Genomic DNA, 26,006 nt, shown 5'->3' with positions numbered 1-26,006 from the left:
GACCGGAGAGGTAGCAAGGAGGGACTCCGTACGACAGGAAAAATCGAGGACGAAAAGCCGAGACGTGAGGTCGACCACTAAACTGAGAACAGGAGGACGCTGAAATGCGAGGGAAGGGAGACCGAGAGTGGGCAGAGCCTGTGGCGCGGCACGGCCCTGGGCAGGGCTGGGTCCAGGAAGAGTTAGACTTCGCCAGCCTAGCGAGCTTCCCATTTCGGGCTAAAGCCGAAGAAAACAGCCCTAGGGAGCAGACAATGAGCCACCGCCCCAGGAGCCGCGGCTCCCGGAACGCAGGTGGCGGCTGCCCCGGCGCTGCCCCCGGCAGGTAGGCTGCTGCGGGCCGCTCGCGCCGGCCAGGCCGCCGAGGAGGAAGGAGGAAGAGAGCGACGGCCCGCGTCCCGGCCTGTCTGCACACTTACCCCAGGCGAGGAAAGGTCCCCGCCCCAGCGAGGCGCCTCGGTCCGAGCTCCCGGCGGGCTCCGGAGCCGCCCCGGGCAAGCGCGCGGCGCGGGGCAGGCGGGGACGGAAGGGGAAGCGGGGCGGGAAGACAAGCCGCGCTGGAGCGCAGCCGCGGCTACCGCTAGGCCGAGCGGCAGCAGAGCCCCGCGGGCGCCGGCAGGGGAGGGCAGGGAGCCTTCGGCAATGGCGACGGCCCGGGCCGGAGGGGAAGCGGAACAACCGCCGCCGCTGCGCGTGGCCACAACCCTGGGGGAGGGCGACGGCTGGGAGCGGGCAGGGGCGGGGCCAGAACACCGCCCCTCTCTGACCCAAGCCCGGAGCTCCACCGGGCGGAGACCCGCACCACCTCCGGATGGGCGGGCTCGCGCGAGGGCTGCTGGGAGTCGTAGTTTGGACACGTGCACCCGGCTCTTCTCTCTTTCTTTCACGGTTTTTTTTTCTTTTCCTTCTTGGCGGTGGGAGGGGCGGGGAGAGTGTTCTTTAAATTGAGAAAGACAGGGACGCCTGGGTGGCTCAGTTGGTTAAGCAGCTGCCTTCGGCTCAGGTCATGATCCCAGCGTCCAGGATTGAGCCCCACATCGGGCTCCTTGCTCGGCAGAGAGTCTGCTTCTCCCTCTTCCTCTGCCTCTGCCTGCCATTCTGTCTGCCTGTGTTTGCTCTCTCTCTCTCTGACAAATAAATTTTAAAAAATCTTTAAATTGAGAAAGCCAGTCCCTCCTTTGAGCATTGTCTCCATTCGGGTCCTTGCCAGTCAAAGATGCTGACCAACATTGCTGTATAGAAATCTGCTTCCGTACATTTGTTTGTGATAACAACTACATTGTTATCCATTTTGCATTTTACTTACAAACTCTTATTGTTTTTTTTTTGCTGCTAAATGAAGTCCCACCTCCTTGAAATTAAAGCCTTCATGTTTTATCCAGGGAGGAGTTCATCAGCGTATTCACTAATTCTACAAACATTTGAACATCTAAAATGTATCATTTAGGCATCAGGGATAACAGGTGGACATGAATCACTTTGCCTTTGTGGAGCTTACATATATGCGAACAAGTAATTAAACTCATGATATCGGGTATGAGAAGAAAACTGGGGAGATTATTTTAGATTGGGTGGTCAGAGAAAGCATCTTTAAGGAGACAACATTTAAGCTGAGAACAGAAGAGAGACATAAGAAGCTCCTAGGAGAAAGCGTTACAGGCAAAAGGGTCAAGAAAAAGGCTTGCTATGATCAGTAAAGAAGACCGGTGTAGCCTGAGCTTAGTGCAAGAGTAGTGTACTGTGAAAAAATATTAGAGTAGGTAAGATTCAGGTCAAGAAGAATCTTGAATGCCATACTAAGGAGTTTGGATTTATTTCAAAAAGCTATTAAAGAGTTTCAAACAGGGAAGTGAATTTATCTGGCTTATACATTAAGATCATTAGATTGCTATATGGAAAATGTAGTATACAGATGCAAGAACAGAAGGGAAAATTCCTGGGATCAAGTCCTGCATCCGGTTCCCTGCTCAGCAGGGAGCCTGCTTCTCCCTCTCCCACTCCCCCTGCTGGTGTCCCCTCTCTCCCTGTCTCTATCCCTCTGTCAAATAAATAAATAATCTTTTAAAATAAAATAAATTTAAATGATTAAACAAAATAATACAGGAGTAAGAAACAAGATATTGCTTTTTAAAAAATATGACCACGCAGCTTTGAGAAGTAACAAGTAGATCTTCTACAAATAAAGAATTTAATAATTGCAACCAAAGCCAATGTTTGGGTTAAACAGTAGATTACACATTGAAGAGAGAATTAGTAAACTGGATGACAGATCTAAAGAAATTACTAAGGGCAGCCCAGAGACAAAGGAAATATGAAAGAAAGATCGAGAGACATTAGGGATATATTGTGAGGGTCTACCATACACCTAGCAAGAACTCTGAGAGAAGAGAGAATACAAAAGGGACAGTATATGATGAGATAATGGCTAAGAATTTTCCAGAACTGAGTAAAGACAAGAATCTTCAGATTCAGGAAGCAAAATGAAGCCCAACCAGGATAAGTAAAAGGGATCTTTTCAAACACAACAACATCAAACTGCAGAAAACCATAGAAAAAGTAACTGGAAAGGAAAGACATATCCTACAAAGAAACAACTATTAAATTTCTGAACATTTCTGAACTGAGACAATGGGTGCCAGTTGACAGTGGGAAATATTTTCAAAGTACCAAGATAAAATAACCACACTTACAAATGTAGACTGAGCTAAATTATCAGTCATATGAAGGTGAAAGAAAGATATCATCAGTGGCACCTGGGTGGCTCAGTCATTAAGTGTCTGGCTTCGGCTCAGGTCATCATCTCAGGGTCCTGGGATCAAGCCCCACCCACATCAGGCTACCTGCTTGGCAGGAAGCCTGCTTCTCTTTTTCCCACTCACCCTGCTTGTATTCCCTCTCTTCTGCTCTCTCTGTCAAATAAATAAAATCAAATCTTAAAAAAAAAAAAAAAAAGGAATCAGACAAAAGCAGAGACTGTTGCCGGTATTGTAACAGTGTTGTATGGTGACAATGGTACCTACACTTTTGGGAGGCAGAGCAAAACCATAGACTTGTGGAATCACTATGCACTATGCAGTACACCTGAAACTAATGTAACACTGTGTGTCAGTTATACTTCAATTTTAAAAAAGACAAAGACCTATTAAAGGAACTCATTCAAAAGATATACTTCAGGAGGAGACTGATTCCAGAAGTAAGGTGTGAGACGTAAGAAATCAGATAGCTAGCTAAACCTACCCATCCTATCACTGGTTAGGACAATCCTGAAGAGCATATTTAATCCATATTATCTCATTCTCTCACAGCCTACCAAACCCTACATTCAACTACCTGCCAGTAGTATATTTTCTAAGTTTGGAGGATAATGTGGAAAGATGTTAGTCATCTCACCCTAATTTATCTCCATATCTTGAGCACCAATTATCAAAATATGAGTAACTAAAATAAATAGAATATCTTCCTCTAATCGTTCTTAAACTCATTATATTCTGAAATCAATAGAGCTGCATTAGATCTTTCTAGTTTCCAAGCCATATATCTACCATCTTCCATGAGACCTAGCTAAATAATCTAAATTCCTGGTAGAGTGGCTTAGATACATACACACACACCCACACACACACGCGCATGCACGCATCTCTGCCTCATCACCACCCTTAGCTGAGGTAACTCATATCTCTGTTTATCTGAACAAACATAACCTAACACTTTAAGAAAAATAAACCATAAAAGTTCAACAAATACTGGAACAAAATGACCAAGAGGACAGTACCCATTTTCTTCACTTTAAACAAAAAAGGCCATACACAGAATTACAAAACTGATTTAAAAAATAGAGTGCTTGGTGCGCATGGGTGGCTCAGTCCGTTAAACAGCTACTTTTGGCTCAGGTCATAATCCCAGGGTCCTTGGATGGAACCTGCTTCCCCTCTCCCTCTATCACTCCCCCAACTTCTCATGCTCTTTCTTTCTTTCTTTTTTTTTTTTTTTTAAAGATTTTATTTATTTATTTGAGAGAGAGACAGTGAGAGAGAGCATGAGCAAGGAGAAGGTCAAAGGGAGAAGCAGACTCCGCATGGAGCTGGGAGCCGGATGCGGGACCCGATTCCAGGACTCCGGGATCACGACCTGAGCCGAAGGTAGTCATCCAATCAACTGAGCCACCCAGGCGTCCCTCTCATGCTCTTTCTGTCAAATAAATAAAACCTTAAAAAAAATAAAAATTAAAAAAATTAAAAATACAGCGCTTAGGGTGCCTGGCTGGCTCAGTTGGTAGAGCATGTGAATCTTGATCTCAGGGTCATGAGTTGAAGCCCCATGTTGGGCACAGAACTTGTTAAAAAAATAAAGTGCTTATTCAAAGTATCCAAAGAAGATAATAAAGAGTTCAAAACCAGAAATATTCTATCAAAAGTAATGTCAAAAAAGTGACGTCATCTGCAACCATTTATTAGGCAAAGAGTCATATCAAAGTACTCTTCATTCACTTTCACATTTTTATTACACCCTTGAATACCTGTGTAAATGAATAAATGGCTGAATCATATCCCAGGCCACCATCTCAAATATTAACTTGAAAACTCATTTAAATACTGATGAAACTTGGTTCTGATATACAAAAGAATATGTATATATATAGAAATATATATATAATATATAATATATTAATAATTAATAATTATATAATATATAAATATATAAAATAAATATATAAATACATATATTTATTTATATATAGAAATATGTATTTCTATATATATAGAATATATATTTTTTATATATATACAAATACTGGAACAAAATGACCAAGAGGACAGTACCCATTTTTTTCACTTTAAACAAAAAAAGCCATACACAGAATTACAAAACTGATTTAAAAAATACAGTGCTTGGTGCGCATGGGTGGCTCAGAATATATAGAATATATATATATATACACACACATACATATATATTCTTTTATATATATTCTTTATATATATTCTTATATATAATATATATATTTTATATATATTCTTTTATATATATATATTCTGCCCCCCCCACATATACTTTCTTTTTTTCCCCACATATACTCTTAAGAGGTAACACATTCCCATCCAGTCATACTTCAATATGCTGTCTGTTCATGTTACTGATTTTTTAAAAATTTTTTTTAAAGATTTTATTTATTTATTTGACAGAGAGAGATTACAAGTAGGCAGAGAGGCAGGCAGAGAGAGAGAGGAGGAAGCAGGCTCCCCACTGAGCAGAGAGCCCGACGCGGGACTCGATCCCAGGACCCTGAGATCATGACCTGAGCCGAAGGCAGTGGCTCAACCCACTGAGCCATCCAGGTGCCCCCATGTTACTGATTTTTAACTGACATATAATTTCATTTCAGTGTCCCCATACTAATCCCACTGTGAAAGAAATTCTTGTAAAAAACAGGAATTCTTTCTTGTAAGAAGATACTAAATAAGTATAAAATTAGATTGGGTTTGAAATATTAGTGGTCTCTAATATTTCTTGTTTCATGGGACGCCTGGGTGGCTCAGTTGGTTAAGTGGCTGCCTTCAGCTCAGGTCATGATCCCAGCGTCCTGGGATTGAGTCCCGCATTGGGCTCCTTGCTCGGCGGGGAGCCTGCTTCTCCCTCTGCCTCTGCCTGCCATTCTGTCTGCCTGTGCTTGCTCTCTCTCTGATAAATAAATAAAATCTTAAAAACATATATATTTCTTGTTTCATGGCACTCGGTTGCTTTTTCAATATTTACATTCTTAAACACACCTTCAAAAAGAACTATTATGACTCATCAAGTCATACATGTCAAATTATAAAAGATTTATTCCCATAAAAACACCAGAATGTTTTAGGAAGCTAAGCGGTGCTAGCATATATAAATATGTATCATTCCATTATTCTATGAAACAAACATTGCAAACAAACCCTGGTTTACTGGCTTCTGTTTTGGAACATGCTTGTCCTCAAAGCATTGCCCCATATAAACAGAAGGACGTGCTTGCCTTTTTATTTATTTATTTATTTAAATATTTTATTTATTTATTTGAGAGACAGAGATCTCAAGTAGGCAGAGAGGCAGGCAGAGAGAGAGAGAGGAGGAAGCAGGCTCCCTGCAGAGCAGAGAGCCCGATGTGGGGCTGGATCCCAGGACCCTGGGATCATGACCTGAGCGAAGGCAGAGGCCTCAACCCACTGAGCCACCCAGGCGCCCCATTGCCTTTATATTTTTATTTTTTTTTCAAAGACTTTATTTTTAAGTAATCTCTACATTCAACATGGGGCTCAAACTCAAAACCCTGAGTTCAAGAGTTACATGCTCCACTGACTGAGCCAGCCAGGTGCCCCATACATTTTTAATTTTAATTTTTATTATTTTTTTTAAAGATTTTTATTTATTTATTTGACAGAGAGAGATCGCAAGTAGGCAGAGAGGCAAGCAGAGAGAGAGAGGGAAGCAGGCTCCCTGCTGAGCAGAGAGCCTGATGTGGGGCTCAGGATCCCAGGACCCTGAGATCATGACCTGGGTGGAAGGCAGAGGGCCAACCCACTGAGCCACCCAGGCACCCCCACTTTTTTATTTTTTAATTAGCTTATGGCACTTTATTTTCTAACTTTTCCCCAAGAAAAACAGTAGAATAAGAACCTTTGTTTAAAAAAAAAGCCACTGAAGATACACAAAAGAGGGCTACCTGGCAGTAGTCGGTAGAGCATGTGACTCGATCTCAGGGTCATGAGTTTAAGACCCAAGTTCAGCATGGAGCAAAAGATACAAAAATATTTTTTTTTTTCATAAATGTACAACTTAATAAAACATACTCTAAAATGACAATCTGAATTGTCTTCCTGACAAATTCAGTACTAAACAAAAACTGTGTCTTAGTACTTAGTATTTAGTTTCATCTAGCCATTCATATATTCAAAACAGTAAATAAAATACAAAAAGAGAATAGAAATGCTTTAAGGAATAATCAATCTTGATATTAATAATTTCTTAGCTGTCCTACTTTATTTTCTTTAAACTCTGGATGAGTAACTTTAATATTCTTATAAAACTAATGTTTAGGGGTGCCTGGGTGGCTCAGTGGGTTAAGCCTCTGCCTTCAGCTCAGGTCATGATCTCAGGGTCCTGGGATCGAGCCCCGCATCGGGCTCTCTGCTCAGCAGGGAGCCTGTTTCCCCCTCTCTGTCTGCCTCTCTGCCTACTTGTGATCTCTCTCTCTCTCTCTGTCAAATAAATAAATAAAATCTTTAAAAAAAAACAACAACAAAAAAAACTAATGTTTAAATAAACTGATTCATCCAAAATATTTTATTCTCATTTAAAATGATTTTCTCAATTTTTAGCTGAAATTAAAATGTTTCTATTCATAAAATAAGAATAATTTGTCTCTAACACATAAAGTACTCTTTTCATGACCGAAATGAAACTGAAATCACTTCTCACAAAATAAATATAAATTCAACAAAATTAAGTTTCCTCTCCTATTGGTACTTGCTTAAAGATTATCAATGGTCTATACAACAGAGTACTAAATTCTGGAATGGGTTGAAAATGGCCCAAAATTTCCTCTAGTACACAAAATTATAGCCATAAATGAAGACAAAAACGACATAATTCTAGAAGAACACTCCTTTTTTTTTTTTTTTTAAACACGTTATTTTATTTATTTGAGAGCTAGAGTATAAGCAGGGGAGAACAACAGAGGAAGAGGGAGAGGCAGGCTCCCTGTGGAGCAAGGAGCCGGATCTCAGGACCCTGAGATCATGAACTGAAGAAGCCACTTAACCGATTGAGCCACCCAGGCACCCCTAGAAGAACACTTCTGATCACAAGTAAATAAGTCTTATTTAGGTTTATGGGAAGCATTAAGCTCCACAAAACTTATAGGGAAAAATGGCCATATTTGAAAACAGCCACAAGGATCAGAGTTGAACACAGGATGGTAATGAGCAGAGTCACAGAACACACTAAGGAGGTATGTATAGTTAGTCCCACTGGAACCTGTAGAGTCACGTTCTTATATACCTAGAGAAAGAGAGAGAAAGAGAGGTTAGAGACATCTAAAATGCAGGCCCTAAGGTGAGACCTAGTTCTTTGACTTTTAATGTAATTTTTTTCTTTTAGTATCTTTTAGCCAATGCTACACTACATGTAACATTATTGTTTGAGTGATTCTTTTGGATTCAACATTTCATTTAATGTAACAGAATCAGATTCATCACAATAATCCTTAAATTCTCATTAATTTTGATTTCTACTTTCTACTGATGTTAGCTATCTGCCATTGTCACCTCTGTAATCAGTATAAACATTTACTTCTTTTTGTTACCTTTCTATTAGAATACAGAATTATCTCTCAGTCAAAGCCCTAAAGGAAAAACATTAAAACAACAATAAAGCTAAAGTATCCAATCACTTCTGTTTTGCTGTTTCTCTCTCCAAAATACCTTTAAAAAGTCTATTATTCACAAGTTACACAGTGAATGTGTCTTTTACTGTTAAAACATCAAAGTCACTGTCATCCTGACCAACAAAACAGTTCTCCTACAGTTCAACTTGGTTTCTATTTTCTATTTGGTTTTGAAGATAAAGAGGATAAAAACTCTAGGAAATTTTGTGGTTTAAAATAGCTTTTTAGGGACACCTGGGTGGCTCAGTCGGTTAACTGTCTGCCTTCCGCTTAGGTCATGATCCCCGTCAGATGGAGTCCTGCATCGGGATCCCTGTTCAGCAAGGAGCCTGCTTCTCTTTCTGCCGGCCGCTCCCCCTGCTTGTACTCATGTGCTCTCTCTCTCTCCCTCAATCTCTGGTAAATAAATAAGTAAAATCGGGGCACCTGAGTAGCTCAGTGGGTTAAGCCTCTGCCTTTGGGGGCGCTTGGGTGGCTCAGCAGGTTAGGCCTCTCTGCCTTCAGCTCAGGTCATGATCTCAGGGTCCTGGGATCGAGCCCTGCATCAGGCTGTCTGCTCAGCAGGAAGCCTGCTTCCCCCTCTCTCCCTCTGCCTGCCTCCCTGCCTATTTGTGATCTCTGTGTGTCAAATAAATAAATAAAATCTTTTTAAAAAAGAAAGTAAAATCATAAAAAAAGAAAAGAAAATCAGGGTGTTTTTTTTAAAGATTTATTTATTTATTTGACACACAGAGATCACAAGTAGGCAGAGGCAGGGGCGGGGTGGGGGGAAGCAGGCTCCCCCCTAAGCAGACAGACTGATGCAGGGCTCGATCCCAGGACCCTGAGATCATGACCTGAGCCGAAGGCAGAGGCCTAACCCGGTGAGCCACCCAGGCACCCCAATAAAATCGGTTTTTAAAGATATTAAAATTTAGGGGCGCCTGGGTGGCTCAGTGGGTTAAGCCTCTGCTTTCGGCTCAGGTCATGATCTCAGGGTCCTGGGATCGAGCCCCGCATCGGGCTCTCTGCTCAGCAGGGAGCCTGCTTCCCCCTCTCTCTCTGCCTGCCTCTCTGACTGCTTATGATCTCTGTCTGTCAAATAAATAAATAAAATCTTTAAAAAATATATTAAAATTTAGGTAACTTGGGAATGCTCTTATTTTTGGTTCCTTTTTATAAATATCTGGAGTATAATTTCACATCCAAAACAAATGTTAATTTGAAAATTATCTTTTCAAATTATCTTTTAAAAATTATCTTTAAAAATTATATTTTAAAAAAAGATAGTTTTTTATCTTTTTATTTATCTTTATCTTTTTATCTTTTAAATTATCTTTTAAAAAAATGGTGCCTTAGACAAACAAGACTTAGTGTAGATCACCACCTCAGTGATGGTCACCTATTTTCCTGATATATATAAACAAGAAATGTTAACACACACATACACACACATAAATCAAAGGGTTCATTAAGACCTTTTATTTCAAGTTACATGGTCTAAAAGAGAACTGAATTCAGAATGTTTTAATAAGGTAATTACTTATTTTGTAGCAATGCACACTACCAGTATTTTAAATTAATAAATTGTAAATACTAATTATACTCTTCATTCACATAAGAAAATCACATGTAATTCTCCAGATGTATTTTAGAGTGTAAAAAAAGTTCAGGTTCCATATGCTAATGGAAATCTACTCAAAAGCAACTCTACGCTACAAAACATATTAGCAGAGTCATACTTCTTACAATTGTCAGCTCTAAGAGAGTTCCCCACTACAAAATAGCAGTGCTTTATAGTAAGACTTAACGGTAACTAGTTGTTCTCTAGGCTAGCTGGTAGACAGGCTTCAAAGCAACTCCAAGGAAAATACTTCAAATCTATAATAATCTCCAACAGCACATACAAACAAATCTGCTTTATGTTTATCTGTCTGTGGGCTTAACATTTTAATTTATTTTACTTTTTTTTTTTTTTAAAGATTTTATTTATTTAACAGAGATCACAAGTAGGCGGAGAGGCAGACAGAGAGGAGGAAGCAGGTTCCCTGCTGAGCAGATAGCCCTATGTGGGGCTTGATTCCAGGACCCTGGGATCATGACCTGAGCCGGAGGCAGAGGCTTTAACCCACTGAGCCACCCAGGCGCCCCTAATTTATTTTACTTTTACTGCAGACTCATTTGACTCTTTGTAAAAGTAAATTGTAAGAATGTTGACAGAGATTGTGCTATTCCACCAAAGGAGGCAGACCTTAAAGAGAATTAGGGTCAAAGTGAAACACAAACAGATAGTACAACCATCAATTAAAATGCAGCTCATAAAAGAGGAAGGAAAGGTCAGGAAAAGAGGGAAAGAAGAGAGATGGTTGTATAAGACTTGCCACTGAACAGAGAGAAGTAGACCATGATAACTTAAGAAGGTAAATAGAAAACTGTACACTCCTCAGACAAAGCCAATGATAATGAAATAAGAATACTTACCTAATTTATTAACTGAAAACAAGGTCGGGGTCAAAACTATTAAAATGGCTGGCCACAACCTGGATTTAGATATATAAATTGCAATACAACTGTCTAGAAACTTTATCATAGTCGAAATATTACTACTTGGAGTCATTATTTCTCTTTTCTCACTTTTTCTATGTAATATATTGAAGTTAACTAATTGACTTCGTTGTTCAAAAGTTAATAAAAAGTTCTAAATAAAATAAAGTACCTATAAAGTAAAACCAAGAATGAAACTGGACCACCTTCTTAAATCATACGTAAAAATAAACTCAAAATGGACTAAAAACCTAAATGTGAGATAAGAAACCATCAAACCCGTGGAAAAAACATAGGCAGTGATTTCTTTGACATCAGCTGTGGAAACATTTTTCTAGATAAAGTAAAACCAGATGGACATAGCACTGTTATTTGTTGCTACTCCACACGTTTAAAAAGCATATTAGCTTACTTGGGCTCTGGACTAATATAAGGCATGGAACTAACCCTAAATCTCCAGTCCCCAAATTAAATGATTCTATGACTCTACGGAAATGAGGAGCCATTGTTGCCATCAGTAGCAAAGAAACAACATTAAAAACAAACAAAGGGTTCCTGGTTGGCTCAGCTGGTTAAATAGTTGTCTTCGGCCCAGGTCCTGATCCCAGGATCCTAGGACTGAGCCCCACATTGGGCTCCTTGCTCAGCAGTAGCCTGCTTCTCCCTCTCCTTTTGCCTCCCTCTCCCTGTGCTTGTTCTCTCTTTCCCTGTCAAATAAATATATAAAATCTTTTTTAAAAAATTTAAAAAAAAACAAACAAAAAATAGCTTTTAATGGTAGAATATAAAATGCTAATCCCTTAAATGTGGCAGAAACATTATGAGTTTTAAATAATGCAGCATGATTGAAAAACACCTCAAAATATTAACTTACTGATTTGTATTTCATATTGTTCCACTGGCATATATCCTTATTCTTCAAAGCACAAGGAGCTGCCACTTGTGACTGAGCCCAGCATTTCAAAATTGGAAACTCTGAGAAAAAGTGGTAGAACATCATATCAGAAAACATGCATCTGGACTAGACACTAAGCCAGTCTTCCATGTTGAGATATGAGTACTCATACTCTTTGCCACACAATGTACAAGACCTGAATCCATCTATCACATGCCGTTTTATTTCAGCAACCTGTTCTAAGAGGATGCCAAAGAAATTACAAAATTACCAAGACTGTACAGAAGTTAAGCACGAGTTCTTAATAAATCCCATTACAGTAGGTGCCACTTTTTTTTCTTAAGATGTTATTTATTTATTTATTTGAGAGAGAGAAGGAGCAGAGGGAGGGAGAAGCAGACTCCCCACTAAGCAGGAAGCCAGCTGTGGAGCTTAATCCCAGGATGTAGAGATCAAGACCTGAGCCGAAGGCAGACACCCAACCTACTGAGCCACCCAGGTGCCCCCAGTAGGTACAATTTTTAAAAAACTTTAACTTAAACTTTTTTTGAAGTATAACATATACTCAGAAAAATTAACAGATCCTAAACATACAACTGAAAAAAATTTCCATAAACTAAACAAACCCATATAAAGAACATTCAGACTAAAAAACCAAACCAAAGCAAAACAAAACACAATACCAGAACTCCAGGAGAGGACACTTTTCCAAACTTTATTCTGAGTAATTAAAAGAAAAAAAAAACTAGGTTGGATGAACAGATCTAACAAAGTTGAACAGTTTATTATTTTCTCATCATGAAATTTATCATGGCAGCAAAGTATGATTAAAAACTTCCTATCTCCCTGGGCGCCTGGGTGGTTCAGTAGGTTAAGCCACTGCCTTCGGCTCAGGTCATGATCTCAGGGTCCTGGGAAAGAGTCCCACATTGGGCTCTCTGCTCGGCAGGGAGCCTGCTTCCCTCTCTCTCTCTCTCTGCCAGCCTCTCTACCTACCTGCGATCTCTCTCTGTCAAATAAATAAATAAAATCTTTAAAAAAAACAAAAACAAAAACAAAACAAAAAACTTCCTATCTCCCAATCTTTGGTGCTACTGATTTGTGAATATTCTAATCAACCTAAATTTGGAGACACAAAGAACCAAAATCTGGGGGCGCCTGGGTGGCTCAGTGGATTAAAGCCTCTGCCTTCGGCTCAGGTCATGATCCCAGGGTCCTGGGATAGAGCCCCACATCGGGCTCTTTGCTCAGCAGGGAGCCTGCTTCCTCCTTTCTCTCTGCCTGCCTCTCTGCCTACTTGTGATCTCTGTCAAATAAATAAATAAAATCTTTAAAAAACAAAAACAAAAACAAAAACCACCAAAATTTGAAAGGGACTTCTTAAAGTCCTGATTCTAGGAAGACTGAAAATGAGGAAGCATAGTTCCTTGTTTTTTGTTTTTTGTTTTTTTTTTAATTCAAATGCACACATAAAAACAGAAAGAACAATTATTTCCCAAACCAAAAACTCATGGCTAACATTTACACAAAACTAGGTGGTCAAGTATTCCCTCAAACACAAAAAATCTATACAAGTAGACAAAACACCAACAGCTGTAAGTCTCGCAAATCAGCATAAAGAAATAGAAAGCAGCACAAGGGCAGAGGATCGATGGCCAAAAAAAAGAAACACACCAGACATTATATGAGTCCTCATACAAGAACACCGCACCACCTATAGTCTTGTCAAAAGAATCAAACTGAATCTGATCACAGCTCTGGAGCCAGCAGCCAATTTCCAGGAAATAAAGAGGCTAGATGAATGGCATAAGCAAAATCACCAAAACCCCAACTATGAGAAACTAGACAGGTCAGATGACCCAGGTTTCTCAACAGGTGAATCTAAAAAAAAGAAAGGGAAAGAGGGGAAACTTGTAAATTAAGAGACTTAGTGGAAACACATTTCTTCAAATGGGGAAGATGAAGCTTTACTATCCACGAATGCACACTTGGGTGAAAAAAGTATAAAGAAACATAAGCAACTGATTAAAAGTCAGGATATGGGTTAGTCTTAGAGGAAAGGAGGAGGCTATGATTGAGACGGGACACACAGCTGCTTCTAGGGTGACTGGTAAAGCTCTATTTCTCTACCTGGGTGGTAGTTACAAGGAAGGGTCTTTGCCTTATAATAATGTACTAAACTATTTATTTGTGAAGCTTTTCTATACCTATGGTGTATTTTACAATGAAAAGGTTAAAAAGGGGGCTGCCTGAGTGGCTCAGTCAGTTCTTCTTCAGCTCAGGTCATGGTCCTGGAATCAAATCTCACATCAGGCTCCTTGTTCAGCAGGGAGCCTACTTGTCCTTCTCCCTCTGCTGCTCCCCCTGCTTGTGCTCTCTTTCTCTCTCTCTGACAAATAAATAAATAAATAAAATCTTCTTAAAAAAAAAAAAAGTTAAAAAGGAAAGTAAAAAGAAACCTTCTGTCACCCCTGTCCTTGACTTTGGACTTGCCATCATACCTTTATTTTTATTTTCAACCCGCAGAAAAGACTTGCAACTCTCACCTTGGTCACAATACATCAATAAATCAGGGTTATTGATCACAATAAAGGTTTCTCCATCTTTACTATGTGGCCGATGATAGCGGTAGTGCACAGGCAAAAAAGCTTGGAAACAATCAATGCACTGTGAATCTTGTCTGGCATAAATAAGAACTTCGGATTCCTTAGACAAATAATTGGGAGCTTCTATATTAAAGTCTTCGGAAACCATCACTGCCTATCAAAAAGAAAACAAATATTAATCCAAAGAAGAAATAGAGAAGATTAATAAAACCAGAAGAATGCTATACTGATGAACAGAAATGTCAAATTCACTCCCCCTATAAACAATTCCCATTTCATTCTATCCTCAATTTTAAATAGAAAAATAAGATGTGATCTATGTTTAATAAAAGTTTGTTTACTAAAAGTAAACTGAGGAAATTATACTCTGGGGTGTGAAATTTCCCCATAACAAAAATTATGTATTTATAATATCCTTATCAAGCTTTGTTTAGGTGACAAAACAGGTAATAAGAAAAGAGAAATTTTGTGAATACAGCATCATTTAATATTTATTAAATTTATTAAATTTATTAAATTTAATAAATATTAAATGATGCTGTATTCACAAATGAAAACTATGACAAAAACAGTTAACCCAGTATTGGTTGAAATGATTGGTATCATTCTGGTAATTTCCTGTTCTTCAGAAAAGTAGGTAAGATGGCAGTGAGTAAGACAGAGCACTTTGGTGAGGAAGTCAAAGCAAAGGTCAGTACTCTTCCCATATTAGGTATAAAAAGTTAAAAGGAAAATAGTAAATGATTCTTTAAAAAAATAATATGGTAAAAACCATTTTAAAACAGGTATTCTAGGGGCACCTGAGTGGCTCAGTCAGTTAAGTTCAGCCTTCAGCCTTCGGTTCGTGATCTCAGGGTCCTGGGATTGAGCCCTGTATTGGGCTCCCGGCTCAGGGAGGCATCTGATTTTCCCTCTCCCACTGCCCCTCCCCCCTGTTCAAGCTTTTGCTCACTCTCTCTCAAATGAAGAAATAAAAAAGATCTTTAAAAAAGAAAAAGGTATTCTATTCCAAAACTAAAAATGCAAATGTGAGAGAAAATAGTCCTAAATTATAATGTAAGTACATATTATATATGTATGTATATCTATCCACCCACACATATTTCTGTATAAACATACATACACACACTCACATTCACATATATTTATACATACATATATACAGACACTACATAATCTGTGAGTCTGTGTGTATGATATATGTACAGATGTATACACATACAACTTGTCTCTAGATTCTCTATGTGAAGCCCTTACATATCTCCAGGAAAAAACAAAAACAAAAACAGAATTAAAGTCTTCGCATAATGGCAAACATCCTAATTCTTCTGTTTCAGAGTGACACCAAGTGCTGTATTTTTTCATGTTTTTCCTTCTCTGTTAATCACAGGAATAAAAAAGTTCATTGGCAAAGGGTAAAGAATATAATCTTATGAGTCATAATGAACTTTAAAGGTGATTAAATTAAACCACTGTCAATGAGGGCATTGTTCAAGAATCCAGCCGCTGCCTGAATACGCTCAATGACTAAAATGGAGGTTATTACTTTGAGTCATATCATTTTATCTTCCGTTAAAAGGTTATTCCTTTTTTTTTTTAGATTTATTTATTTGAGAGAGAGAACAAGAGTGTGGGAGGGAGGGGCAGAGAGAAGATGGAGAGAGTCTTGAGCAGACTCAGTGCTGAGTCCAGAGCCCAACAAAGGACTCGATCCCACAACCCCGAGGTCATGACCTGAGCCGACAACCAGGAGTCAGACGCTCCACCTACTGTGCCACCTAGGTATCCCCATTCCTTTTTTATAAGTAGAAGTCTGATGCTCTGGTCTTTAACATTAGCAACTGTCCTTGCTTACAGTATCTACAATAAATCTGTTCCTTATTTCACTAAGGGTCACTCAAACATCTCCACTAAGTTTTCTCCTCCTCAGAGAAATAGTCATAGTTCTCTTAGGGGTGCCTGGGTAAACAGCAATAATGTATTAACAAAAACCGAAATGATACACAAAAAATTCATCAAACAAGAGCATATACTTGTTAACAGCCATGAACCTATTCCTTTTCACAATACTCAACTAACACGTCACAAACCACCAGAGCTAAGTTAAATGAGTTCAGCTATGAAATTGTGCCATGTCTGTAACATTTGCCAGATCTTTCTCTTATAAACTAGTTCTTTCAAAAACAGGAAAAAATTCTCCCAATTAAGACACAGTAATTGGTGCTTTTGAACAACTTACACGATCTAAAAATATGACTTTATAAAAAAATGAAATGTAGACTACTTTTCTGACACTGCGATGTTAATTCTAACAGCACATTTAAAAAAATGATCTCTCTGGCTAAAGGTTCACCAATTTTACCCATCTCAAAGAACCAGCTTTGTTTCGCTGGTTTTCCCTATTGTGTTTCTATTTTCTAATTCATTGATTTCTGCTGTTTTTTCTATTCCTATTCTCCTACTTAACTTTGGTTTCACGTGCTCTTCTTTTTATAATTTAGGGAGGCTTGGCTATCACTAATCTGAGATCTTTCTTCTTTCTATTTTTTTTTTTAAATTTTTAAAAAGATTTTATTTATTTATTTGACAGAGCAATACAGCAAGAGAGGGAATACAGAAGGGGGAATGGGAGGAGAATCCCATGCAGGGCTTGATCCCAGGACCCTGGAATCGTGACCTGAGCTGAAGGCAGAGTCTTTATTTATTTATTTTAAAGATTTTATTTATTTGTCAGAGAGAGAGAGAGAGCGCAAGCACAGGCAGAGAGAGTGGCAGGCAGAGTCAGAGGGAGAAGCAGGCTCCCCGCGGAGCAAGGAGCCCAATGTGGGACTCGATCCCAAGACGCTGGGATCATGACCTGAGCCGAAGGCAGCTGCTCAACCAACTGAGCCACCCAGGCGTCCCTTTCTTCTTTCTAAAACAGGCATTTTAGGACTACAGATTTCCCCCTAAATGCAGCTCTAGCAGCACCCTACTAATTCTAATATATTGTGTTTTCACTTTTATTCAGTTCAAAATCCCTTATTTCCCTTTTGCTTTCTTCTTTGACCCACGGACTACTTAGAAGTATGTTGATTGGCTCCCAAATGTTTGAGCCTTTTCCAGAGAGCTTTCTTTCTTTCTTTCTTTTTTTAAAAGACTTTATTTATTTGAGAGAGATATAAAGAGAGCTCATGCACAAGCAGGCAGAGTGGCTGGCAGAAGGAGAGGGAGAAGCAGGCTCCCAGCTGAGCAGAGAGCCCGACATGGGACTCGATCCCAGTATCCCGGGATCATAGCCTAAGATGAAGGCAGGCACTTGACCAACTGAGCTACCCAGGCACCAAAGATCCTTCCATTCTTAATGTCTACTTTAATTCCTCTGTAGTCAAAGAATGTGCTTTGTGAAACTTGAATTTGTCTAAATATATTGAGACTTGTTTTATGACATAGAATATGCTCTATCTTGGCAAGTGTTCCATGTACATCTAAAAAGAATGTATATTCCACTGTGGCTGGGAAGAGTGGTCTATAAATGCCAATTAGGTCAAGTTGACATTTTTATTCAAATCTTATAAAGTCTTAATAATTTCCTGTATCACTTAGTGAGAAAAGTGTACTGAAACCGTCAACTGTAAGTGTAGATTTGTCTGTTATACCTTACAGTTCTACCAGTTTTTCTTCATCCATTTTGAATCTGTGCTATTAGGTACATAAATGTTTATGGTTATTATTTCCTCCTGCTGCGTTGATCCCATTATCAAAATGCCTTCCGTTAGCTCTGGTGATAGTCTTTGCTCTGAAATCCACTTCACCTAAAATTAATAATCCCACTTCAGCTTCCTTTGACCAGTGTGAGCACATCTTTTCTTTTATTTTAAAAAGATTTTATTTATTTATTGAATAGAGAGAGAGAAAGATATCACAAGTAGGCAGAGCAGCAGGCAGAGAGCAAGTCCGATTGAGCAGAGAGAGAGCCTGTTGAGCAGAGAGCCCAATACGGGTCTTGATCCCAGGACCCTGAGATCATGACCTGAGCTGAAGGCAGAGGCTTAACCCACTGAGCCACCCAGGCACCTCCATATCTTTTCTTTTAAAATTTAAATGTTTTAAAATAAAACATTTCTTGTAAGCAACATACAGCTGGATCTTGCTTTCTTATCCAATCTGATGATCTCTGTCTTTTAATGGGGATATTTAGACATTTATATTTAATGTGACCATTGATATGGTTAAGTTGAAATGTATCATCTTGTTTTCTATATTTAACATACATTCTTTGTCCTTTTCTGTTCTTTCTCTGCTTTTTGGATTGAATATTTTTTATAATTTCATTGTATCTGCTTTGCTGGTATACTAGCTAAAACTCTTTGTGTTTTTCTTAACTTTTACTTATTTTTAGGTAGGCTCTAGGCCCAATGTGAGGCTTGAACTCATGACCCTGAGATCAAAAGTTGCCTTGCCCCACCACCTGAGCCAGCCAGGCACCCCAAAACTCTTTGCTATTTTTATGTTTACTTTAAGGTTTACATCTTTAATGTAGCACAGTCTACACTTAAGTGGTATTAAACTACTTCACATTTAGAATAACAACCTTATAAAAGTATGCTTCCATCTTCTCCTTCCCAACTTTGTGATATTTGGTGTCATGCATTTTATTTTTACATATGGTATGAATGTTATATTATTTTTTTCAATTATCTGATAAATAAAAAATTTAAATAAGGGGGAAAAGTCTTATATTTACCCATGTAGTTATCATTTCAAGTGCTCTTCTCTCCCTAGTATAGATACAGATTTTATCTGGTATTATTTTCCTATAACATTTTTTATAGTGGAGGTCTATTAGTGATTAATTCTTTTAGATGTCTGAAAAGTATTTCACCTTCACTTTGAAAGATATTATCACTGCATACAGAATTCAAAATCAACAGGTTTCTTTTCTTTCCATACTTTAAGGATAGTGTTGTACTATTTTCTTGTTTGCATTATTATTTTTTTAAAGATTTATTTACTTATTTATTTGACAGACAGATCACAAGTAGGCAGAGAGGCAGGCAGAGAGAGAGAGAGAGAGAGGAGGAAGCAGGCTCCCCGCTGAGCAGAGAGCCCAATTCGGGGCTTGATCCCAGAATCCTGGGATCAAGACCTGAGCTGAAGGCAGAGGCTTTAGCCCACTGAGCCACCCAGGCGCCCCTAGTCTGCATTATTTTTGACAAGAAACCTGTTATCTTTATCTTTGTTCCCTTATATTTTACGTTTTTCTTTCCCTCTTGCCACTTTTAAAATTTTCTCATTCTCTGGCTTAAATCAACAACATAAGAAACAACAGGTGTTGGCAAGGATATAGAGAAAGGGCAACCCTTTTGCACTGTTGATAGGAATGCAAACTGATACAGCCACTCTAGAACACAGTATCAATGTTCTTCAAAAAATTAATGATCCAGCAATAGCACTACTAGGTATTTACCCAAAGAATACAAAAATATTAATTTAAAGGGATACATGCACCCTGATGTTTATAGCAGCATTTTCTTAGCTAAATTATGGAAACAGCCTAAAAGTCCTTCAATTAAAGAATGGACAGAGAAGATTCAGGGGTGTCTGGCTGGTTCAGTCGGTAGAGCATGTGACTCTTGATCTCAGGGCTGTGGTTTCAAGCCCCACGTTGGCCTGGGAGCCTAATTAAAAAAAAAAAAAGATGTAGTATATATATATACAATGGACTATTATTCAGCCATAAAAAAGAATGCCATTTGCAATGACATGGATGGAGCTAGAGAGTATTAGGCTGAGTGAAATAAGTCAGAGAAAGACAAAAAGACAAATGCCATATGATTTCACTCACACATGGAACTTAAGAAAGAAAACAAACGAACAAGGAGAATAAAAAAAAAAAGCGCGGTGGGGGGGAAACCAAGAAACAGATTCTTAAATAAAGAGAACAAACTGATGGTTACCAGAAGGGAGGTAGATGGTGGGGGGGGGGTGTTCAACAGGTGATGGGGATTAAGGAGTGCACTTGTTATAAGGAGAACTGGGTGATATATTGAAGTGTTGAATCACCATTTAGTATACCTGACGCTAATATTACACTGTATGTTAACTAACTGGAATTTAAATAAAAACTTAAAGTTTTTTTCTCATTCTCATTTTTTTTTAAAAAGATTTTATTCACTTGAGAGAGAAAGACAGTGAGTGAGCACAAGGCAAGAGAGGGGCAGAGGGAGAAGGAGAAGCAGACTCCCTACTGAGCATGGAGCCCAACATGGGGCTTACCCCCAGGACCCCGAGATCATGACCTGAGCCAAAGTCAGATGCTTAACTGAGCCACCCAGGTGCCCCTCATTCTCACTGTTTTAAACAATTTGAGTACATGCACCTCGGGATAATTTTCTTCATGTTTCTGGTACTTGAGCAGCTTAGACATACGGATTTATAGTTTTCACCAAATTTGGAAATTTCTCAGCCATTATTTCTTTAAATTTTTTTCCATCTCCATTTCTCTCTTCTGTCCTTGGAGATTCCAATCACACCTTCCCTACCCCACTCCCCACACTGAGCTTCATTGAGATATAACTGACATATAACATTGTATAGGTCTAAGGCATACAACATCACTATTTGAAATATGTTTATAATACAAAATGATTGCCACAGTAAGGTTAGTTAACACATCCATCATCACTCAGTTACCTCTTATGTGTATGCGTGTGTACAATGAAAACTTTTATTTTATTACTTTTTAAAGTAATCTCTACATTCAGCACAAGGCTCAAACTCATGACTCCAAGATCAAGAGTCATATATGCTCTACTGAGCCAGTGAGGCACCCCTGATGAACACTTTTAAAGTATACTCTTTTAACAATCTTCAAATATATAACACACTATTGTTAACTATAGTCCCCATGCTATACACTAGAACCCCTGAGTGTACTCATCTTATAACTGGATGTCTATACTCTTTGAACACCTTCATCTGTTTCTCCCACACTCTTGCTCCTGGCAACCATCAATATACTCTATTTCAATGATTTCAGGATTTTTTTAGATTCCACATACAAATGAGATCATACAGTATTTGTCTTTCTCTGACTTATTTCACTTAGCTTGTAGCAAATGGCAGGATTTTCTTCTTTTTTATAGGTGAATAACATTCCATTGTATCCTATTTTCATACATATTTTCTTTATCCACTCATCTGTTGATGGACACTTAGATTGTTTCCACAGCTTGTCTACTGTGAACAACGAAAGGAACATGGAGATAGAGATATCTCTTCAACATAGTCCAACCACAGGTCGGACTGAAGTTGTCCCACAACTCACTATTATTCTATTCACATTTTTGTTTTTAGATTTTATTTATTTATTTGACAGGCAGAGACCATAAGTAGGCAGAGAGGCTGGCAGAGAGAGAGAGAGAGAGAGTGAGAGAGAGGAAGCAGACTCCCCGCTGAGCAGAGAGCCCGATACGGGGCTCAATCCCAGGACCCTGGGATCATGACCTGAGCCAAAGGTAGAGGCTTTAACCCACTGAGCCACCCAGGCGCCCCCACTCTATTCACTTTTTATATTTCTCTCTTTTAAAAAAAATCTATTTTAGGTAGTTTCTATTACTATGTCTTCAAATCTATTAATCTTTTCTTTTGCACTGTTTGAAATGCCATTAATTTTATCTAGAATCTTTTCTATCGCATACACTGTAGTTTTAATCTTCACAAGTTTAATGTTCTCCTTTTATATATCTTCCATATCTGTATTTAATTTTTTGAACATATGGAATACAGTTATTGTAACTGTTTTCATAGCCCAATTCTAACATCTGGGTCAGTTCTGGATTGGTTTTGATTGATTCATTTATCTCCTCATTACAGGCCACATTTCTCCCCATCATTGCATCAAAATTTTTATTAGAATCAAGACACTGTGATTTTGATATTGTTGGGTGCTGTATTCCTATAAGAATTCTTGAGCTTTGTTTGTATGCAGTAAACTTACTTATAAACAGTTTGACCTTTTAAAGGTCATGCTTTTAAGATTTGTTAAACAGAACTGCCATGGGGGCTAAATATTCCCCACTACTGAGTAAAAGTTCTTCTGCTTACTCTACTGAATGCCCAATGAATTATGAGGCTTTTCCTAGCATGGTTGCTGAGAACAAACACTACCACTGGCCCTATGTGAGTGTCTGACATTGTAACCTCTAATTTTTTCATAAGGTCTTTTCCCAGAAGCAAGTAGTTTCCTTACAAAAATGCACTAATCAGTACTCGACTATGAACTTGAAGGGAACCTTTTATGGATCTCTGGAGTTGTCTCTGTGCAGCTCTCTCTATACTGCCTTGTCAATTCTGGTGACCTTTGTCTTCCCAGGATTTCATGTTCATTTCCTAAACTCAAGCAGTCCACTAGGCTCTGCTTGGGTTCTTGCTCCCTATGCTAGAGCTCGAAAACTCTTCAGGCAATAAGAGATAAGCTGGGACAGTCATAGAGCTCATCTTATTTATTTTCCATTAATTTCAGACATCACTGTCCTCACTGCTTGGTATTCAACGATCAGTCCCATTATTTCTATAATTTGTCTATTTCTTGGTTATTTCAAGTGGGAGAGTAAATCTGGTCCCTGTCCTCCAACTTGGTGAGGGCATTAAGTCCTATTATTACATACTTTGATTGAGTAAAATTTATGATTTCAAAAGCACAGCATTTCCATTTTGACCTATAGAACAGCAGTTTCATATGCTTCAATCTAATATTATGCCTTTTTCAAAGAACGTGAGAGGTTTTTATTAAATATATCAAATAGCCCTACCTAAAAATGAGGTGAGATTCATTTGAAGTGCTTTATTCATTATGACTCTGTTTAAGGCCTGTATTTATTTTCAAATTGCTCACAAACCATCACAAACTCCTTACAAAACATTTTATTGCCACCATAACTCATTTAATTTGAACCCATTGTTCTATGTGCTGCAGTCACAAATTTTATCTCATGAAATAGTTAAGATCTCAATCTAAATACATAAGTATAAATCATTCCCTAAATATAAATTTCCTTCTATCCAGTTATACTCCTCAATACTTCTTGAGACAAAGTTTCTCTACACAAAGGATTGGGCCACAGTCTCAACTCAGCTAGGCATAAAGAAATAGCATCTCCTATATCAGGAAATCAGCTTCTAATTATCTATGTGTCACAAATGAGACATCTATTTGAAATGAAAAAGTAAATTCACTTAGAGGGCTTATAATTAGGGATTAGAAAATTAGGAAACAGAAAATTAAGATAAAGAAAAGCTTGTCAATCAATCCAGAGTGGCATCCTCTGCCTGCCCAGTTTTCTAGTTACAATTAATCTGCACATACCCCAATCTCATCCCAAGACGGTGGGCATGTGATCTCTTTTTGGGTACTCCTATGCAAAAAAAAAACAAAAAAATTCCATTTTCTTAAAACGTTGTAGGCAATTTTATTAAGTAGGTTTAAATATGATTCCAATCCATGTCCCTATAAGCCAAGAACCACATTTAAATCTGAAACCAATTATTTAAAATTTTAAAGCCTCATTCAGAATTCATGACTCAGTGAAGGAAAGGAATGAGGGAAAAAGTAATGAGGTTTTTCTACATGTGCAAATGTACTGAGACCGCCATATAATTGAACATGTTTATTTAAACTGTAATATGTCTGCAAAAAAAACAGAACATAGGAAGAAACTTGGTGAATGGGGGTCAAGATAGGTGGACGCTTATCATTGTACACCTTTTTATATCTCCTAAATTTTGAATGATGAGAATATAATCACCTATTCAAAAAAATTTAAATAATTAAATAATTACTTGATAAACAAGTAATTAAAATAGGTGAAGAAATTGGCCTAGACCACAATTATAAACTATCATCATAAATGACTCCAAGTATATCTATTTTGCCTCTTTTATATTCACATATAGATTATAATCTTAAGAATGAAGATGTTGTTTGCCATAATTTCTTAATAGGAATTATCTGAGTTGTTAAAACAGATTTTTGGGTCCAATCTAGACCTACTGAATTAAGCTTTCCCAGGAAGACATAATCTGCACAAAAAGTGGCCCCAAGTGATTCTTACCAAAAGAGAACCCATTAATTAAGGAATAAAATTCATTTCTGGAAAAAGGAACAACTTGATAATTAGACAACCCTGGATATACCTCTTGGCTCTTCCATTTACCTGTGTGATCCTGGATAATTTACCTGGCCTCTTTGTGCCTCAGGTTCCTTATCTATAAAATGGAGAAATAATACTTCTGGGGTTGTTATAAAGACTGATCTGGGGGAGGGGGGTATGAAGAGGGTAGTTGGGTTATGGACATTGGGGAGGGTATGTGACATGGTGAGTGCTGTGAAGTGTGTAAAACTGACGATTCACAGACCTATACCCCCAGGGGCAAATACTACATTATACGTTAATAAAAATAATAAAAAACATAAATCACACACACACACAAAAATGGATCTACGCATGGGTTTGGGACATAATCTTTATCTATTGCTTCCTTAAAAAAAAAGAGAAGATGATATCTGACATACAGATATCCAATAAATATCAGCTTCCTTTCCTCCCACATCCAAATTATACAGGTGTTGATGTATAAGTCACTCAAACAATACTGTCAAATGCTGCTGAAGCAGTATTTATAATCATTAACCTTCTCAAAGATATATATATATAATTTTCTTAGTTATGAAACTAGGAACAATTCTAACAAAAACCATTTTGACTAGCTCAGTTCAGTTGGCTTATTACTGACAAGTTTGACACATTATCACTCATTTTTAAAATAATACTCCCATACTACCTAAAAAAAAAAGGTTACTTTATGCACTTTAACAAAATGAATAAAAAGTACAATGTTGTCTTGTCTATTGTTTTTCCTTAATCCAAATGACAGCATTCCTAAAATAATCTCTCCAAAAAAAAATCCTCTAATAGTTATACCTCTGTTATGTTTCTCTCTCTTAATGAAGCCAACTCATATGGATCCACAAAAAGTCCTGTCGGGATGTACTGTTTAATTAAGAGTCGGCAGGTCTGCAAGTCCTCAATGCTTTCTCCAAATTTCACTTTTATTAAAAGGTCTCTGTAAGAGAAGCATGTTTAAAATATATCTCTTCATTCAGTTGTAAATGAGACAGCACAACATTACATTCAAATTAGTGGACACACTGTATTTCAAACTCAAAATCTATTCTCAAAACATTATAAAGTCAAGTAAGAATTTCATGTCAGAATCACTCAATTATATCTTTCATAAACTTCTGTCAAGAGCCACAGTATAGTATTAGTATGAAAACAGACAACAATCAACAGAAAGAAATAGTCTAAAAATAGACACACACATATTTATATGGCAATAAAGGTGCCAACATGATTTGATGGGGGAGAAGAGAGTCTTTTCACCAAATGGTACTGAAACAAATACCTATGTAGAAAAAAATGAACCTTGACCTCAGTCTCATACCATATACAAGTATTAATTTGAAACAGATTATAGACCTAAATGTATAATTGTCCCAGCTTTCTTTCTGAAGGCACATTTGGGA

At 38.1% G+C, this 26,006-nt stretch overlaps 2 protein-coding genes across 2 annotated transcripts in view; both read right to left on the bottom strand.

Annotated features, from left to right (window-relative positions):
* PAK2 (p21 (RAC1) activated kinase 2) overlaps nt 1-510 on the bottom strand; it is an 88,810-nt gene extending 88,300 nt beyond the window's left edge. Inside the window, exon 1 of the mRNA XM_059391214.1 lies at nt 420-510. The gene's annotated coding sequence lies outside the window, so the exon portion shown is untranslated. The remainder of the gene's footprint in view (nt 1-419) is intronic.
* Nucleotides 511-7,617: 7,107 nt separating this feature from the next.
* PIGX (phosphatidylinositol glycan anchor biosynthesis class X) overlaps nt 7,618-26,006 on the bottom strand; it is a gene marked incomplete at its 5' end in the record, with an annotated part of 36,614 nt that continues 18,225 nt past the window's right edge. The window contains 4 exons of the mRNA XM_059388336.1: nt 7,618-8,028; nt 11,811-11,911; nt 14,378-14,591; nt 25,402-25,543. Coding sequence (XP_059244319.1) covers nt 7,885-8,028; nt 11,811-11,911; nt 14,378-14,591; nt 25,402-25,543 — 601 coding nt within the window. The remainder of the gene's footprint in view (nt 8,029-11,810; nt 11,912-14,377; nt 14,592-25,401; nt 25,544-26,006) is intronic.

This window comes from Mustela nigripes, chromosome 2 (genome assembly GCF_022355385.1).
Source record: "Mustela nigripes isolate SB6536 chromosome 2, MUSNIG.SB6536, whole genome shotgun sequence".
NCBI classification, from domain to species: domain Eukaryota; kingdom Metazoa; phylum Chordata; class Mammalia; order Carnivora; family Mustelidae; genus Mustela; species Mustela nigripes.
Note: the sequence above shows the minus strand (reverse complement) of the source record. Positions and strands in the feature narration are given on the sequence as shown.